General features: G+C 46.2%; 1 protein-coding gene across 3 annotated transcripts in view; it reads right to left on the bottom strand.

Annotated features, from left to right (window-relative positions):
• Positions 1 to 13348, bottom strand: part of LOC138447860 (lysosomal alpha-mannosidase-like) — a 493239-nt gene that overhangs the window by 192083 nt on the left and 287808 nt on the right. For all 3 annotated transcript variants that reach the window (XM_069604300.1, XM_069604302.1, XM_069604301.1), the window contains one exon: positions 1834 to 1952. In XM_069604300.1, coding sequence (XP_069460401.1) covers positions 1834 to 1952 — 119 coding nt within the window. The remainder of the gene's footprint in view (positions 1 to 1833; positions 1953 to 13348) is intronic.

Raw genomic sequence — 13348 nt, 5'->3', positions numbered from 1 at the left:
GTACCGTATCTCTCCAGCCCCCAAATTATCTCCACTTACTCCCGGTGGTCGCAAGGATCAAAATCAAGGCCCTTTGCATCATCAACAAGACTTTCTGCGGCCTGGGACCAGGTTATCTCCAACTTTCCCTCCTTAAATACTTCCCTGCTATAGCCCTCCACTTATCTTACTCCAACTCTCTGCTTGTCGAATGCTTCTCCAAGGAGAAAGTGGGGGCCAGGTCTCTCTTCAGCTGGTGCCCCTCATTGGAATAACCTCCCTGCCCCTCTCAGACTTTAGCCGGACCTCCTTAGGTTCCAGAAACTTCTCAAAACTTTGCTTTTCTCTACTTCTTTCCCTCTCTCCCTTCCCTGCTAATCACCCCTCTACCCACTGAGACTGGTGGCCTGGTCCTCAGGAATCCCACAGGAGACCCTCTGCCCAGTCCACACCAACAACCTGTCCCCACCCCCTCAGCACTGCCCTTGCGGGCCCCCCATCTGGTGGCTGTGCAACCCACCCTTGGAATTCCTCCGCCCTAGCACTTAACCAGTGGCTCCTCCCTTGGCTCCCATAGGCGCTTCCCTCCTGGGCTCCCACCAGTGCGTGTCCATACCTTGCTCCTTCCCCCGTCCCATCCCCATCTCCTGCACTTCTCTTCACTGCACTTGCATGTCAGAATGTCACAAGGCCTAGTGGGACCACGATTGTATATTCACTGTTTTTTTTCACTGTTATTTACTCCCCTTGCTGCCTCCCCACTTTGTCTTGTGGTGCCTGTAAACCACATTCTGGTGTATAGTCTCCTAACAAATGCAAAATAAATAAAATAAGTCGATACTCGCCATAAACACCGGGGGGCATTTTCTTCTCTGTGCTGCTTTCTGTATCTGGTGAACGATTTCACTGCTTAAGTTAGCGCCCATTCCCCTTCGGGAATCCAGTTTGGTTTTTTTGAGAATGCCCAATGAATTTGCCCAATGTTCTACTTCTTTCATAATAAGTGCTGAAGAAAAAAACCTTAGACTCTACTTCTAAAAAGCTATTGGTCTGCTAATTCACCTGATCCAATCTGTCACGATTTAAACAAATCGGCACAGCCAAATGCAAGATTCTCCACACACTCTGTAGTCTTTGCTTTCAAAAGTTTAGTAAATAAAATATTTGCCCATAGAAGGGGCCTGTTTTTCAGGAACTTGTTGCATAGCCCATTGAGTCCTGGAGTACATGAATCTTCTCTTTTGCTAATAATACTTAGTATATCATTGAAAGTCGAAGACCAAATGTCCTCACTGGATTCCCATACTAAGCCACTGAGTGGACTAGAATTACGTAACTGTGTAGCGATTAGTACATGCTGATTTGAATATCAGGGTTTCTTGTATTGCTAGGTGGTTGGGATCCAGATTATTTACCATCTTGTAGAAATGTATTTCTGATTTCAATGAAATACACTTCAGCGTGATTTGCCCCATCATTCTGGAGGAGTTTGTTGTAGAGATTATGTACACAATAACAAGATGACTCTCTGTAGGTAGCCAGCACCTTTTCTTTTGCACATCTGCTCTGAACTGGATACATTGGAGCTCATATTTGTAGTCTGCTTGTTATTCGGCGACAGGGACCTGTACGTTTACACTGGTGCAAATGAACGCCCCTCTGCCGAATGTTCTCCTTTGCATGGGGGGGGTGCAAAAGGGGCATGCACGCTTGTATACCGTTCTCTTGCACTACGCCGTGCAAATTGAGTAAACGTTGCCTGCCATGTAAAATATTGCTGACTACGAATTCCCTGTGGTCACCCCTCCCATACCCTACCGCCCTCCTACTAATCGCCACTGCTCTGTGACTCACTCAATTGGGATGGGTCCCACAGTCCACTCCAGCTCCACAAACTTCTGCCCAGGGTAGAGGCGCACAACCTGAGAGCACCACGAAGAGAAATTCTGGTACACTTCAACCACGAGCGGGCCCTGCAAAGCAAACAGAAGAGAATATGTCAGTATTGAGAGGTAGGGAACTAGAGGAAGAGCGCTTGGGGGATAAAACAGGTCAAGGAGTGATAAGGGAGTGGGTGGATGTTAGGTAAGAATTGATGTAGTAACACTGTGTGGGACTGCACAACACCTATCTGCTTGGCATTAGGTAACCCACCTTTTGGTATAGGCCGGTACTACACAAGTTGGTAGTGTGACTGAGCAGCCAGGCTTATCTCAAGAGGGGTAAATGTGAGCTGTAGCAATGAAATTCGCAAATACAAGTAGCCAAGTAACACTTACACTCAAGGTTTCAGTTATAAATATTTATTTAACATCAATTTTTAAATAAGTGTTCTTTAAAAAGGGAAATATATTTAGCAAATATACTTTAAAAATACTTTTCCAGAATCAGCATAAGTTTAGTGGATTCACTTTAGAGATGCTTTTTTTTATTGTGTTACAGTTCCAAAAGAACTTTTCACAAATATACATGTAGAAAATATAAAGCATATAAACATATTAATGTTAGCATTACTTAAAAAATTGATTGTTCGATACATAGAAAAAGAAAATACAACCATAAAATACTATATACACTAAAAGGTCAGACATATTAGACAGCAGATTCAGATACAAAAGACTAGCCGTCGATATTTTCTAAACTAATAAGCAGTTTGACATCATCATCAAATTTACATAGGCGTTCTTTGACCACTTTCCATATCTGAGTGATGGCAACAGTCAGATAATTACTCCTGCCAGAGAGACAGCGCACTCTCAATATCATTAAATTCCCGATCCAATTTGGCAAAATATTTATTATAGATAAAACTCATCGAATAGCAGCAGGTAAGGACATGTCTAATAGTTTCTACTGTATCATTCTTAGCACAAAGTCTGCAAATCCTTTGATCCTTCGGAAGGTCTCTCCACGATCCGCGAACCCCCAGGACATCAAGGCGATTAAGTCTTATGTCCATGAAGATTCTACGATTTAGCTGTGATGGCATGAGAAGGAGGTATCTTTGAGGTTCTTTGAAGCTGAAAGGCATCAATGCGAAGGTATGCAGAGATCTCTAGAAACCTTCTCGTGACTAGATACCCAATCCCACTTTTCAATAACATCTTTTAGGGATTTTAACACCGCACCTTCTCCGTGTTACCATCTGGGTTTCCAGCAGATTTTTCCAAACATTTTCAAATTGGGACTTTTAAATTTGATAAGAGCCTCCATCTTACCCTCCTCCAAGCCTTCCTTTAGAATATAAAGAAGAGTACCAGGCCGTGCAAATTAAATTTTTATGTACAATTTAGCCCTATTATGTTCAATTTGAGTAGCCCTACTTCATGACAAACTGCCTGAATAGGAGTATAGTTATTCAGACCCAGTAGTCTGCGCCATATGATTCCTTCCGTGGTATCAGCCCAATCTGACCATTCCGAAAATGAGGTCTCTAATGTATATAGAAACATAGCCACAAGTTTTTGTTTATAAATATTGATGATTCCCAACAGGCTATATCCAGCTGTCTTTTTTGAGAAAGACATGACAGCAGTAAGAGTGGCCATAACTTTGGCTGTTTTATTCTGTTGAACCAGCTTATTAAGGGTCCCTCTATCCCCACAAAGCTCATAACCCAGATATTTATAGGAGTTGACTTTCCTGATCGCACCCAAGCTGCAAGGAATCACCTGCTTATTGCAGCTATTTTGGCCCACAGCCATGAACTGTGTTTTGCCCAGATTGATAGTGAGCCCATTTGCATCAGCATAGTCACAAAGAGATGCTTTTTACACACTTCCTACACCCGGAGGCGACTTCATTCACAAGGACAGTAATGGCATTTATATATCACTAGTTATACTTTGCAGATTCTGAGGTTGCACAGAGGAAAGGATAAAAGGAAGGAAAAGGTTAAAGAGGTTCTCAGGGCATGTGAGTATACTTAAATCTTCCAATGAAGTCTAGACAAGCCTTTCCCAGCAATAACAGTCTAAAAACAGGTTACCATCTACGAGGGACAGAAATATCAAATTCAATGGACAAGAAGAGTCTACAGGGAGCCAGGACAGCCAAAGTCAATTGGAGCACAGTCCATGGAGCAGAGTCACTTCTTAGTTGATAAAAGTCTTGCACAAAGTTAGAGTTTTGTGGAAATCACTTATAGGGTCACAAGCTGTTTCACTTGTGAAAAGCAGAGTTGGAATCAACTCTAAGGTAAGCCAATGCAAGTCTCAACTGAGAAGAGCACAGCTCAAAAAGACACTGAGGTTATTACCCCAAGTCTAAACATTACCTCTGGTTTGAAGAAGAGTGGTCCAGCTGGATTCTGTCCTGTTGCAGCGATGCAGATCCTGGGTTCCTGAGCCTCAGTCGTGAGCACTGACAAGAGGGAGGACGTCTGGAGGACTACTGCAGCAGCAATTTGGAGGTCGTCGGCAGATACAGGCTCTTTTCGGATCAGCGGCACGTCGCGGTTTCAGCACGCGGTAAACAGCAGCACCGTGGATCTCGGCTACTGGTTGGGCTTCCTTCACTCCTTGAGTCCTGCACTCTGGTGATGGGACTAGAGCTCCGGTCATCCTGCTTCTGGAGGGTCCTAGAACTCTGGTTGTCATGCTTCTGGAGGGTCCTTAGGAGACTCCTGGAGCTTCTGTCCGGACGCAGACATTGCACTAGACTACAGATTTGTCGACCGCTGGCACTCGATTCTTGCAGCAGCGAAGAAGTACAGCCAATAAGGGAGGATGGTCCAGTGGAGTTTGTCTCGGGGTTAGTTGTTCCCACTAACCCAAGGGAAGAAGTCATCCATTCCAGAGCTTCTCTTGGCGATCAGAAAAGCAGTTTCAGCACAGCAGCAGGGCTTCACCAGGCAAGTCAAAGGGCCAGGAGGATGCGGCAAGCTTCGTTCACGGTTTCTTCGTCGGGTGTTTCTCCCAGTGGTCGACTCTGACTCTAGACCCAAAAAGCTCTCCATTTAAGCAGGTTTTTCCCATTCACGCACAGCTTAGGCTGTCACTCAAACAGCAGGGTGGCTGTCCTGAAAGGACAGCCAGCCAGCCAATCAGCACTGCTTGCATTCATGCACTCCTAGAGACAAAGGACAGGGGAGTTTCGGGATCCTCCTTCACATCCTGCCTTTCCAGACACACTGGAGCCAAAGGCAGGATTCAGGACTGAAGCCTGCCAAAGTCACAACAAACAAAGGACTCAAACCTGGCTTAGCGTGCAGAGTAAAAACCAAGCAAGACCTCACAAACAGAAAATGGCAAAAAAAGAAGACTGTGGCCATTTTGACAAAATGGTCACCCATGGGTGCTATACTGCAGCTGGGGATTCAGCCTGTGGTAGAAAAGCACAATGGTAGGAAAATAAACCTCTGCCACCAGCCATTCAAAGTAGTGAGTGTAACAAAAATGTTTACAAGAGTAAGTAGGATACAGGGCTACTAGGTAACCCCCACATAAGATGGTGTGTGCTGGACCTACTAAGAGAAAAGGTAAGTAAAGTCCATTTCACTTTACTATTCTTGGGAACAATAGTTCTCACAAAAAAAGTATTTAAACCTTATGAGAAATCTAAAGGATTTCTCAGTGACACTGCACTGAAGGTGCTGTGCGTCACTATACAAAAGTAGATGCCTATGGAGTTTGTCAGTCTCCATAACCAGAGGAAACACATAATCCAAATCAGGTCAAAACACGAGAGAGTGAGTAAAAGATCTCACTCAATCGAGGAGTGAGTGAGATCTTTTAAAATTAAAAAGTCCTAAAGTCCAGCAAAAGAACTGGGGGTCTCTAAAGTGGGAGGAAAATTCTCCCTCACAGTGGAACCAAGACGCAGGTAACAGTTTGGAATGAGCTATAGACCAGCAGATTAAGGGAAGGTGAAATTAAGAACAAACCATTACAAACTACTTTACCAGCACCAGGGATGACTGACTACAATGTGCCTTGATGCTATGATTTATGGGTTAGGATGAAAGCCCAAAACTAACAGTGAGTCGCCTATAATTTTTGCGACCACACACTACTACCATCCACTAAAGGTTTACTAAACATTACTGCAGCAACTAGTTATTTATTACCCATCCAGTGCTTCGCTGGTGATTAACCCCCCATCCAAGATTGTCTGATTAGGGGACCACAAAGCCACCCCGTAGTCTGTTTTTTCCGAGCAGATCATTCTTTTGGGCTCTTTGTGGTGGCAGTGGTTTGGAATACTATACAAAATGACTGCAACGGCTTACAGCATTTTAATGGGGGGAGCCAAGGTGTGGTACCCACAGGTCCCCATTAAAATGGCATCCCAGGTTTAAGGTCAAGTGGACTGCATAATGAGACAGTGTTTACCTGGTAAGCATGGAAAGTGTGTTCCATACAAAGGCAATGTCTTCCTGAGACTCCCATGCTCTAGGCAGACTTGACAAGATCCAGTCAGATGCAAGGATGGGTGCCTGCCTGTGAGTCACTTCTGAATCAGGAGCATATGCGTTTGCCCACGGGGATTTGAAGGAGGTGAGAACTTGATTGGCTGTCAAACGTCTGAACTGAGCAGTGCGGCAGATATAAGGCTGGATGCGCATGGGAATAGGGCAAATGCACAATTTCATGGTCAACCACTGGGAGGCCACCTGGAGAAGCTGAAAGAAGAAATCGCCTACAAAACACAATGGCTCCATTCCCACACTCTACAAACTGCAAACTACTGCTTGGGCCTGCAAGCTGCAGACATCACCTCAGGAGAGGTAACCACAATGATGTTCCCTTCACATCACTTGGCAGGCACTGACGTGTTACTCCCCTGAGGGATCCGGGTCTCACCAGACTAGCACTAGTTGCCACTTAACAAGCTGACTGTGTCTGGAAAAGATTTCCTGCAGCGCCTAAGCAGTAGGTGGAGACCAAAAGCTGCTCCAGCTTCAGCTAACCTGCTCATGAATCATCATGTCTCCACATGCATTGCTGTTTCCACTGAGAATGCAGTCTCGACATTGGAAAAAGCTGCACTCAGCCCAGGCACCGTGTTCATCTCTGCTCGGTCCAGTGACATCACCTAGGTCCCTTGTGCTGTCCATCATGTCCTGTGGTTGCCACCTGCACATCCTGAACCTTCTTCAGGCATCCCTCCAGACCTAGGGTAAGCAGCCTACCAGAGTGTATGTGTTATGATGCACGTACAGCTCCCATGCCCTCCTCAATGATTCAGGCTCAGAAAAACCTATTTGCGCACAAGAAAGTGACAGTGTGCGGCTGCAGGGGGGTGGAAAGCGCAAATGAGAATAACAAATACGTTTGTTTTATAGTAGTCATACAAGAGTAGGTAGGCACAGGTATAGGGCACGCGTCATATTGTGTAGCAGTAGTGAAATGTGTAATGATGATGATTTAGAACACAGGGCCTTTGTTAGGGAAATACCGAAGCATCATCATATTGGAAGTGACGGCTAGCATTTTGTATTCCCTGTTGAAGGTGTGGCAGCACAGAACAATGAAGAGTTTGAATCATTTTCCCAAGCCCTAGCTGTGAAGCGGAGATTAGTGGCATTTACGCTACATATAATAGTTTAATTGGATCAAGCTGTAGGCCTGTGAAACCAGAATGGAATGTGAACGTCAGAGCAAGGGAGGAGCTGCTCCCCTCCCGAAGGACAAAACCCATGGGAGCCAGCTTAGAGGTGTAAGAAACCTGAAGGTGTCTCCCCCGCCAGTCCTTGGGAATCGGTCATCCAGGTGTCCGGGAGCCGTCCATCGCTTTTGGATCCAGTTCCTGGGTGTGGACTAGTGCGGGAGGAACACTTGGATGTGCGGTCCTCGGGGAATGGAAGTGCGACACCGGAGGGTGAGACGCGCTATCCTCTTCCCAATAACACCTTTTCCCCATCCTACCTGGTAGGATACCTAGGAATTTAACTCCCCTCCCTTTCCCAAGAAACTTTCTCTGGGACAGGTCACCGTGACCGATAATGGACTAACATTCGAGCCGTATACCTGACATGTCCCAACACCAGGGTCAGGCAGTCAGGCAATTGCTGCTAATTACGCACACCAGACTTCATCACATTTCCCCACATAGATAAAAGGCGGAGCACGAAAGCACACTCTGAGTAAGGCAAAACACATGAGAAAACAGCAGTTCCGAGATGGCAGGAGAAAGACGGCGAAACCAGCGAGGGTTGCAAGGAGGGGACTGCCCGTAGCCTTTCAGAGGAAAGAAACTGCTCCTTTCATGAAGCCTCGAAGATAAGAAACATAAGACCCAGAGATAAAGCTGTAGAATGGTGTATTGTGTCGAAGGTACCCGGGGCTTTCCCGTATCGACAACCGAGGCGGGGTGGAGCGATAGCCGCCGTGGTACTGTCCTTGGCTCCGACAAGAAAGCCGCTCTTGTAAAGTCAGCACAGCCGTTGAGTCTGGAAAACTGATAGCAGACCGGTCTGTGTTTTATTTATTTATTTCAAATTCTTGTAAAGCGCTGAATCCCCACAGGCCTCAGAGAGCTACACAAAAACCAAAGAAAGTACAAACATGAACATAATACATAGACAAAATGCAAGGGAACCAACCAAAACACAGCAGGGAGGAACTAAAAAGACAGACATAAGCAAATGATTAAGTCTTAGACTATAAGTCTTAAATTTGAGGATCCCATTGGCACATATTTACAGAAACTTAAAAACCGAGGGAGGTTACTGATTCTGCACCCAACTACAATGCAATCCCTGTTCTTCAAGGTACACCAGCTGTCCATTTTTACTCTGCGTAGAAACTTCAGATCAGGGCTTCTGACTATGTCTGGACCAGTTCTGAGGCGAAGGCAAGCCAGTACTTTGTTACATAAAGCTTCCTGTGGTTCTCTCCCATCAGGTTCCTCGACATTGGTAATTATGAAATTCCTGTGGTCCATGACCAGGTCTCTAGTTGGAGCATCCTTAGGGACAGACATATGAGACTTTAAGCGCAAACTCCGAAGATTAGTTGATTTAGGAGCAATATCCGCAGACCCAGTCCTGCCAGCCAGGCCCGGCACTGCTTTTCTGCTGTGAGTTGGCAGACTGAGGACGTGGAACTATTGGTGGCTGACCCAATGAAAACAGGCTTCGCTGCTGGTGTTGCAGTATAATTCGGACATGCACACAGACCCAAGGTAGCTAGATCCTAATTATCAGAAAACTTAGGCGGCAAATCAGTTTGGCAAAAACTATACACTTTGTTGGTAATGTCAAATGATCCCGAAAGTTCAAGGGAGTCAGACAGGCAGAGATTCACAGTATTAAACAAATGTTGACTCTTCACAAGGTTCTGGACATGTTCCAACCATCCCATGAATTCGCTGGGATTAGCACACTTGCTAAATTCGAGAATAGTTTTAGCCTGAAAGAATTTCCATGTCTTGGGTGTGGGAGTTTACTCAGGAAACAGGCCCGCAGATGGAATGTGATCAGAATTAATAGAAGAACTGTCTATGTCCGAAGAATGTGTTCCCATAACACAGCAGTTTTCTAGATGTTTATCAGGGAAAGAATCCCCAGCCAATGACACAGAGGCCTTATCAGCGGGACTGTCAGGGGCGCTACCCAGATCAAAGGGCAACACCGAATGAAGATCAACAATAGACACCCCAAAGGACTAGGAAATGGCATGCCCGAGGACTTCAATGACATCAAGGGGCAGATCGGCAAGCTTTGCAAGGAGTCTGTCTCGTAAGCAGGCTAGAATCCAAGACTTCAGAGATGCAGTTTTTACAAGACACCAGAGACATTTCTACGGCCTTTAAGGGCACGGTGCCCCGTTTAGACGACATCAAAGCCTGTAAAGCTGACGGCCCTGGATTCATGGGCATATGCGGAGAGAGCTGCGACACTGTAAATACCTGCTTATGCGAAGATAAAGGAAAAACGCCAGACATTGGTAGGAGAAAACACAACGCGTATACTGATAGATTATGTGCAACAGTAAAGGAAAGCTGAACGGCTTACCACCATCCATTAGCCATCCACTGTAGAGGCCGGAGGGGGACCGAGGAGCACCCTTGAATGCCTCCAGGCACGCAAATATCGACAGAAAGAGGCAGCCCGGAGCCTGAAGAGCCTGCTCACCTGCTCACCCAGGCGGTCGAGCGCTACTGCGGCCCCCGGGAAGCTGAAAACCGGCCAGCAGCAACAGGCCTGGAGAATTAGAGGAAGGGACCCACTAACAGGTTAGGGAGACGTCAAGCCGCACTGCTACATGCAGCCGCTTCCAACAGTCTAGAACTAAGGTTGCAAGCGGCAACATTGTATGAAGAAGTTTGCAAAGAATAATTAACAAGGCGCGCGTGGAGAGTAACGCAAATTTAATTTAATATCAAAGGAATACCTGAACTTTTGTAAACCAAGGCAGATACCGTATACAGAGGGGTCCGGTGCCAAGTGGGTGCCCATTCGAAAGCCTCTGTACGGTATCCAACAATAGGGTGTACAAATTGTGACTGAGAAATCAAAGTGGTCCTGCAACGGCACATTCGAAAGTCTTCGATAGTTAAAAGCAAACTGAAATTGGTCCAAGCCCAGCTGAGGGGGATCCAGTCACCATCATATGTGAATATTTGGAAAGGAACGTTGTTCGACACATCCGGCCCTCTGTATCAAGAGACTTTGTTTACGTAAGAGACTTGGGCATAGAAGGCCCTGATGCTTGTAACAGAACTGTGTCCTTGTGCCGAAGAAGCCCAAGAGTGTGCTATGCTCGAGTGAACCGCCTTGTGCTGTGCTATAAACATGGGGCAGGAAGGCCAACGGCCTGAACATCATGACTTATCATTTCGTGTAGACTTCTTTGTTTTTCATGAACATTTCCCTGCACTATTTGTAAATTACCGGTAAGGATTGGCAATCGTTTTTTTTAGTATAGGCCCATTTTATTTTGACAAAGACTCCACTAGGACTGCATTATTATTATTATTATTATTTGATGGCTTTAGCTTGCTGTAACGCTCACCTGATATCCACAGGGACGCTGCTCAGCCCTGGTTGGACCACTCGCACTCTCGAACCTTTCCCTAGGTATTGTTTCAGCTGAGGATTGGGCTTGCAATACAGGAATATCGGATTCAAGACTTAACTGTTTCTTGCTGTTTGGCTCCCGTCTCCCTTGAAAACCAAACCTTCCCTTAGACCTTCTTCTCACCTTGCTTCTTTGTACAATGCGCTCTCCGTCCTGCTTCCCGTTGCAGGGGCGCGTAGCTGGTGCAGGCGTGTTGCGACCTAGTTGCTTCACTGGTGCGGGCCCTGTTCGAGTCCAGACCTGCTGTGACTCCAGCTCGTTAAGGTAGGTTTTGCTGTTTTACAGTCTTGGTATTCTGTCCCTTCTTTCTCCCTTGTCCCGTGTTTCTTTCTTTTTACTAATGTCGCTGCTTCTTTCTCTAGGTGTAGGAAGAGGTTTTTGGCGTTGTCGTGCTGAATGGAGTTGAGCACAAGGCGTTGAGTGAATGCGCAGCGCTATCTTGTCTTTTCTTGTGCTAACCTGTGTCTCCCCTCTTTCTTGTAGGTCGCTGTGATATTCCGGAATGGATGCTGACAGAGAGACAATCGAATCAGGTAAGAGTCTTGTGGTTTTTGCTGTTCTTGAATTGGAATAAGTAAACGCTTACTAATGCTATTTTTGCTTTCTTCTTTCCAGGTTACGGTGTTCCGGAGGAGGATGCGGCGCCAAGATGCTGGTGTTCTCTGGACCGGGTAAGCGATGGATCGAAGACAGGATACTACTCACAGTTAAGTGTTGTATTAATGATGTTCTTGTTCTTTCAGGGGAGCGGTTCCAGGATAAGGCAGGCGAGGAACTCAGGAGACCGAAGCGTGTTCCTCTGTCTGGGCGTGGCTTATATAGCCCCAGGTATCCCATGGCCCGTCCACACCCAAAACACTAGACCGCATAGCACAGTCCTTGGAACTGAGCTATGTGGGAGCCTCCAAGTTGAACAAAAGCCCATTAAGAAGTCCAGGCCCCATGTTATCTTCATGGTGAGTATGAGCCTGGCGCCAAAGGTGCCAGGACTGACTCCAGGAGAGTCAGTGATGAGATGGCAAGGCCTTTGAGGCCATAGTGGGAGGTCGTAACCTGGCTCCAGTGACTTGCCTATGAGGGTTAGGGGTAGGGAACATGACACTTGCTCCCATCTAAGATTTAAGCTTATATAGGTGTTCATCACACCCTTGATAAGGTTCAATAAACACCCTTGAACTATAGTCACTTGTGTCTATCTTACTTTGATACCATGCCTTCCTTACAGAGGTCTCAAGTTGCCAAAATGCTTGGTCTAGACTTAGGGTACCAGCGCCCCCCAGAACTATAGCCATCCCATTTGAACTGCCAGACGGCTGGAAAATAGAGTACCTAAATACATCAAAAGTAGGCCAATTAATGTGGTCCGAGAGAGCCAGGTGGTTTACTGGGGGTGGGCAACTGATAAGGGAGGAGCAAGGAGCAGAACATCCTGTGATTTATGATACGAGGAGCAAGAGCTGATGCCAACAAGTCTACGCCCACGACAGGGAGGCATGATTGGGGTGCCCACATGTATGGTATCAAGAGAAGAGCACTATTGTTTCAAAGGGCCAATTTGTCCACTGAGCTCATGGTAACGACCAGGTGCACGCCATGTGACTAAGCGGAAGGGCCGGGCAACATCCTAGGTAACTCGCCAAATCAATAGCTGGGACAGAATAGGGGAACCACATGTTAGAGGGCTGGGGGTAGATTAGGATGTGACCAATTGGTATAGGGACTTTAGGAGACTGTTATGTTAACATCATTTAGAAAGCGCAAAGGCCACCCAGAGGAATCTTGGTGCTGTAACATTAAGTAGCGCACAGTCAGGCACAAAGATCTGGACAATTAGAATAAAAAGGTTTTCAGAGCACGACGGAAAGGAAGATGACCCTCCATAGCACGGAGGCACAATGGAAGAGAGTGCCATGTCTTTTCCGCAGCCACAGTAAAAGCATGACCGCCGATACTAGAGAACTTTATCCATGGGAATTGAATAGTCAGGGTGGATTGATAGTGCAGTACTCTAGGCAAACATACAGACATAATTTTGTCTGAATATATTCAGCCCCCTGTTTGGAAAAGGCTTTGTGCACAATACACACAGACTTGAACAGCACACGCGTCTCTACTGGAAGCCAGTGAAGCTGCCGAATGAATAGGGGTCATGTGGGAGCCGAAAGAGGGATAAAACACTGCACTAGCTGCCATGTTCTGCAGCAGCTGAGGACAGTGGAGTAAGCAAGCAGGTAAAGCAAGCTAGAGCGCATTACAATAGTCAAGTCCACCTATCACTAGAGAGGCAACAGGAGCATGGAATTTAATAGGAATATAGGGAAGGACCTTATGAAGGGTCGTAAGAA

The sequence above is a fragment of the Ambystoma mexicanum genome, chromosome 3q (assembly GCF_040938575.1).
Source record: "Ambystoma mexicanum isolate Mex_15411 chromosome 3q, UKY_AmexF1_1, whole genome shotgun sequence".
Lineage (NCBI taxonomy): Eukaryota > Metazoa > Chordata > Amphibia > Caudata > Ambystomatidae > Ambystoma > Ambystoma mexicanum.
The sequence above is the reverse complement of the archived record's forward strand: the minus strand, read 5'-3'. Positions and strand labels throughout refer to the sequence as shown.